Source organism: Polypterus senegalus, chromosome 18, assembly GCF_016835505.1.
Source record: "Polypterus senegalus isolate Bchr_013 chromosome 18, ASM1683550v1, whole genome shotgun sequence".
Taxonomy (NCBI): Eukaryota; Metazoa; Chordata; class Cladistia; order Polypteriformes; family Polypteridae; genus Polypterus; species Polypterus senegalus.
In genome coordinates, this window is record NC_053171.1 from 37,304,437 (window position 1) to 37,311,066 (window position 6,630).

General features: G+C 38.2%; 1 protein-coding gene across 1 annotated transcript in view; it reads right to left on the reverse strand.

Annotated features, from left to right (window-relative positions):
- Positions 1 to 2,139: 2,139 nt before the first annotated feature.
- tmed10 (transmembrane p24 trafficking protein 10) overlaps positions 2,140 to 6,630 on the reverse strand; it is a 16,674-nt gene continuing 12,183 nt past the window's right edge. Inside the window, exons 4-5 of the mRNA XM_039741113.1 lie at positions 6,189 to 6,315; positions 2,140 to 3,148 (exon numbers count right to left, since the gene is read on the reverse strand). Of these exons, the coding sequence (XP_039597047.1) occupies positions 3,027 to 3,148; positions 6,189 to 6,315 (249 nt within the window). The 3' untranslated portion in view covers positions 2,140 to 3,026. The remainder of the gene's footprint in view (positions 3,149 to 6,188; positions 6,316 to 6,630) is intronic.

Here is a 6,630-nt window from a genome sequence, read left to right on the forward strand (position 1 = left end):
TGTTTCCATTCACACCTGTGTGGATTCATCATGCACTACTTGGTTTAATAAAACGCATATCCTTAGAAAGATAACAATCTATGATATACGAACCTAGCATTGCAAACTAACAGGCTATACATTTAAATGAAGTCTGAGATTGTCAAGAATTAGTTTCCAATTAAACAGTCACGTTGGAACAAAAAACTGCATCCACTGCAGTCCACTAGGATCAACGTTGCTCACCCCGATCTAGAGATTCTGTATGGACGAGGGTCCCCGAGTTTATTAAGCCTTATAAAGGGATCTGCGCCAAGAATCACTATAGGGTGGTCCAGATCTAATTATGCAATTTTCATTACGTAAGTTTATTACATAGAAAAGCCCCCGAAAAATCTCGGCCCATTGAAAAGTGTGCAAACTGACGACATCAAGAATCGTCTTTGCACATAAATCAAAGTCATCCAGATGATCTGGATCTGCATAATTAGATCTGGACTACCCGGTACAGTCTTAATCCTGAATTTAAATTTAAAAACCTGTACACCTCAGAAGTGTTTATATACAAAGTATATATCAGTTAATAAAACTAATGGCGACAGGAAAATGGATTTCTGAAATAGCCATGAAAAGGAGTTTAAAAACACCACAAATTGTTGTGTGACGATTTGTGTTGACCAGTGAAATTGCCACTTGTTTGTGAATATTTCATAACTTACCTGAAAGGCATTAAGTAGTCTGCTGTGCCAAAGATTGCAGGCTGTACTGTATTTGAACTTCTTAGGGAATCAGAAGGCAGAAGACCATCAAGACGTAATGGATGATCTTTTAAAGTCATACAAAGACATGCAATGTAAAGCCTTTAAAATTAATTTATTGGATTCTCATCTGGACTTTTTCTCTGTAAATCTCAGAATGTTCAGTGATGAGTGTGGCAAATGGTTTCATCAGGACATTTCTGAAATGGAATAGCGATAGCAAGGGGACGCCCAGTATGCTCGCTGACTACTGCTGGACCCAAAAGGGGGATATTTGGGAGTTCAAGAACAGCACCTGTTAGGAAAGACGCTCCCAGTATAAATTTATTCTAATTTTTTAATTGTGTCACTTAACAAAATACATTTTTCACACCCCAATTTGCTTTTATTTACCAAGGGACAGTGTATATAGATGGCCATACCTTGCTTATTTATACATCAAGACAAAGATGGCATGTTTATACAGTATAATATTCACTAAACAGTGCTGGGAGTAATGCCATATAACAAGTAAGCTTTACTGTTGCCAACTTTTGTAAGGCAAGTAAAACAAGGAGTCTTTCACCTTGGCTGAATTATAGTGCCTTGCATAGTAGTTAATGATTAGTTAATATTTCAATCACTTTCCACACACACTGATACCTGTTATGTGTCACTGCAAGGTCATAAGCCAGGACAGGCAGATTTGGTGGCCAGTTAAAACGATTTCCTGTCTCAACATGAAAAAACCCTTCTTGCATTTTAATTATCAAAATCAAGATTTAAAAGAATGGATCAGGGTTAGTCTTCAGGCTGGTCATATTCTTCAATATTGTATCAAACTTATCACGTGGAAATGCCTTCCCATAAGCCAACCCAGTAATGTAAATACATGTATACTTATTTAATAGTCATCTCTGTAGTTTGTGTTTAAATGCAATAGTAGAAAGCACTTCTATTATTCATTTGGTAACAAAGATTGAGGAGCAAACCTTTAATCTTTTTTTCCAGCATTCTTAGCCATTTGGTCCATTCTGACCAGTACCTTTGAGATTACTATATATCCACTTTCCCTGTATGTGGACAATATTTACGTCTTTGGTTGTTAGTAAATACTCACATTTTATACTCATTCCATGTCCGCACCACAACAGATTCTATTCAGCCACGTTAAGGTTGAAGTCACAGCACAGTTAGCCGTAATCAGCAATGAGGAGTCCGAGTTATCAAGTGGCAGCTCTGCACTCTGCCTACTCAACTGGGGACATGACTTTACAGTAAGATATGATTATTAATGCAGTATGAATGTAAACACTATCTGCGAGTGAAGAAAGAAAACTATACACACCAGTACAGTTAAAAGTTCAAACAATATATGAAAAACTTTTTTAACTTCAATAAAAAGCAAACTGTACAATGTAAATATTTGGGATTTTTTTTTACTTAAAACAGTTGAAACAAATTGATCACCAGATAATTACAGTGGAACTAATAATCTTACTATTAAAAAAAAATTTATAGAGTACCCACAGGATCAGCCTTGAAGGAAAGGGGAGCCAAGTATTTCACCAAATCTCATTTTTGTGCCTTCGTATATATGTAACACTAGGAGCAAAAAAGGTACAATTTTCCAATTCACTTGTTGCAAAGAAAGCAAATACAGCCATAGCCTCCATTGACCATCTGGATAAACATGAAAATGCCTGTCCAGAAATACTGTAAATGCAGAACAAATCTCCATCAAATCCACCTACAGCCATGAATGGCATTCCGTAGTTGTTACTTGGTAATTTCTGAATTCTATGCAATAAAGGTCGGTCAAGGATTTCCATTCCTTGCAGTAGGAGAGATGCCAAAAATAAAATGGCCAAGTGTTGTGATAATTCTTTTTTCCCATGTTTTCGCACACTTTAAATATATGCGTCTTCCAGATTTCACTGTAGCAAGTCGGATTTGAAAGACAAAAGGGGGAAGGCAAATCCAATTTGTTAACAGATGTGTAATTGCAACCCAATTATTCACCCAATGAAAGAATTGCTGAACATAAAATATTTGAAATAAATTATTTACAAAAACCCATAAAGATCCCAACAATGATGTTACCATTTTGTGAAACTAGTAAACAAAGCTGAGAACAATTAAGCTTTTGAGTGGTAAGCCAAATCCCTTTCTGCAGGATCTCATTTAGCACTTTCTGTTCCCAGACCCCTTGAATGAACTCCCCAAGCTACTTTATGTTAAAGTCACCAGCCACTTGCTATGCCAAGCAAAGCCTTGTGTGTATTTATTTCATGGTGAAATCCTCAGATTTTACTCAATTAGTTTCTTTGCTTTGAAAAAGCGCCGCAGATAGAAGACTTGCCAAGTTGCCAGTCCAATTAAACAGCACATGGAGAAAATGCTGAAATACAGCACACGGGTGTTGGTCGACTCTGCAGAAAAGATAAAACACAATAAGATACATTCTGTGTGTTTATCTGTTAATATGCTAACCACTGTAAATTTAATAAGCATTGTATCACCATTTGTCAACTGATGCATTAAAGTCTTAAATGATTTATTCCAACCTCTCATTTGGGAGAAATCAAATTTATGTCTATTACTCATTCCTTTTTCAACATCTGTATAGTGTAGTGGCAATTATATCTTTTACACCCCATTGAGAAAAAAAATTGTATGACAAGATTACACACCGGAACTTGGCTCTGTGTAACCGATAAAAACTCCAAACGTCAGTTTGTGTTCAAAGATGACAAAGCCTGACAACCCCAGAAGTTATTTAAGAACTAAATGGAGTAGAGCTGTAGTGGTCCCAGCTTTTAAAGTTGATTAATTAGCATATGAATTTTACATAAACTTAATTAAAATTGATTTAGGTTAATCTGCAAGACCTCCCGAGTCAAGCTTTTCCAGGATCAAGCTTTATGAACTATAATATGTTTCATCTACACACACTTCTTAAAAAGTTAAGGGAACACTTAAATCCCACATTGGATATCGATGAATGAAATATTCAAGAGGAAAATCTTTACCGTGTAATACTGTGCAATTCATTGAGAACAAAATGATGCAACAGCAGTCAATGGAAACCAAAAACACCAACCCATGAAGACCGGACTCAACATCAAACCGAAAATCAAAGTGAAAAATTTAAATCACAGGCATTTCCAACTTCCATTAACTTCATCACGCCAACTCAATGCGACTCAGCAGGGTTCTGTGACAACTCGGCAACATCCTTTACCAGTTAAGTAATAGTTAGGTTCAAAGATATTTTTTAATTATATTTAAATGACAACGTGATTTAAAATGTTGGAAATAAATTTATATAATTGACAAATTAACTTTATTCTGCAGATGGAACAAACTCTTACATTATCTTCTGCAACCAAAACTGCTAATCCTTTTAATCAATAAATTGTATTGATTGTAATCGTATGATAACGTTATTTAGAATACCAAACGTGAACGGCTTAAGGAATATTTTTACTCTCAATGTATTGGGACTCTCATAAAGCAGGCGATTCTGTGGATTTTCCGGCGTCCTACGTTGTCTTGCCATTAAAAAAAATCTCTTTGAACCTATTACCTAACTGGTAAAGGATGTCGCCGAGTTGCCCCTGAACAACGCAGTAGTGTGTATGGCCCCCACATGACTGTATGCACTCCTGAAAGTGTTGGTGGATGGTGTCCTGGAGAATCTCCTCCCAGACCTGTGGGTTTATGGACAGTCTGTGGTGCTGCTTGGCATTGCACCGATACAAAACGTCCCCAAGGTTCTCAATTGGATTCAGGTATGGGGAATGTGCTTTCGTCATCCAGGAACTGCCTATGCACTCTGGCCGCAGGAACCCAGGGCCCACTGCACTAGCGCAAGGGCTGACAAGCCTTTGAGGATTTCATCTTAGTATCTAACAGCAGTCGGTACCATTGCCTACCATGTGGAGGTCTGTGCGACCCTCCAAAGATGTGCCTCCCCAGACCATCATTGACCTACCACCAAACCAGTCATATTGGAAGATATTGCAGGCTGCACAACATTCACCACAGAATCTCCAGATTCTTTTATGTATGTCACATAGGCTCAGTGTGAAGCTGCTCTCATCAGTGAAAAGAATGCAGCGCCAATGGCGGAGCTGCCAACTGAGGTATTCTTTTGTGAATACCAATCGAGCTGCATGGTGATGGGCTGTGAGCACCGGTCCCACTAGAGGATGTCGGGGCCTCATGCCACCCTCATGGAGTCAGTTTCTGACAGTTTGGTCAGAAACATGCACAAAAGGAGCCAGCTGGAGGTCATTCTTAAGGGCTCTGGCAGTGCCCCTTGTTCCTCTTTGCACAAAGGAGCAGGTGCTGGTCAAACCACTGGGTTGATGCCCTTTAACACCCCTGTCCAGCTTTTCTTGTGTAATGGCCCAGTTCCCTGGTATCTCCTCCATGCTCTTGAGACTGCATTGGGCAAAACAGCAAATCCTGAGATGACACGTATGGATGTGACATCCCGGAGGAGTTGGACTACCTGTACAATCTGAATGGGCTGCCTCATGCTACCAAGTAGTAACAAGGACAATAGCAAAACAGAAAACTAGAGAAGAATCCGTCAGGAAGGATAAGGATAGAGCAATTGTCTATGGCAGCTACCACCTGCAAAACCATTCCCTTTTCAATGGTTGTCTTGCTGTTCCCTCTCTGCAATCCACCTATTGTCACTTTCATTTGCACCAAAGCAGATGAAGTTGATTCACAATCATTTATGCTTCCTAAATGGACAGATTGATATCCCTGAAGCTTTACAGATTTGGTGTTAGACTGTGATGATTAAATGTTCCCTTAATTTTTTTTTACCACTGTAGTTTGTAGAACTTCTCCTCTTATTCCCTTTGTTATTCAACAGTTTTCATTCGAGATACCATATCCAATAATAAGTCTAGCATGGAACGTAACTTCTCCCTCCCGCCCCCAACTCATACTATAGGATTATTATATCCTTTAAGCATCATTCAACGTACACTGTCCACTTTTGGAGTGAAGTTGGTCTGTGTGTCTAAATGAGAGTTTGTGAATACAATAACTCGGTCCAAGTTACCCGGCACAGTTAAGGTCATAAAATAACAAATCTACTGTTTTTAAGTAATATCTCCCTCAAGCAGATTTTACCCTACAGAAATGATGATTGTGAGTTTTTGCACACATTGCCTAGTAAAACTTTACTAGAAAAATCATTGCTTTATATAACTAAAGCCTTGTGCTGGACACTAACACCACATACATCTAAGGCTTTTAAAAATAACATGATCAATAGATTAAATTATAAAGTTATTAATCTGCGGTGGGTGGTGCCCTGCCCAGGGTTTGTTTCCTGCCTTGCACCCTTGTGTTGGCTGGGATTGGCTCCAGCAGATCCCCCGTGACCCTGTAGTTAGGATATAGCGGGTTGGATAATGGATGAAGTTATTAATGCCAAAACATTACCATTTGTGTCTCTCATCTCCTCTTCTCGTTTCTTCATATATGCAAAATCGTTAACAATTGATTCAGAGAGATCTTCCAATCGACGTAGCTCTACTTCCAGTGGCTTCAGTTTCTCTACTTTAGCAATCTGAAACAGATTTTCAAAAATGTTAAAGGCTATTTGTTCTTGAATAAGGTCCAAACAACACTATAAGTAAACATTAGCATTTAAGCTTTTTGACAATATGTCACTAACTGCAGACCATAACATTAGTTTCCTTCGTCCATTTATTTATTTTTTGAACATTTGGTTGTCAACCACCACAAGATGTATTTAATAGTACAAAATAGAACTCTAAATTCAACATTCAAAATTATTACAACATGTAACCATATTTGCATATCACTGGTTAACAAACCAATACAAAAAATAATCTATCCACTAGAGGGCACCTTTACCCCA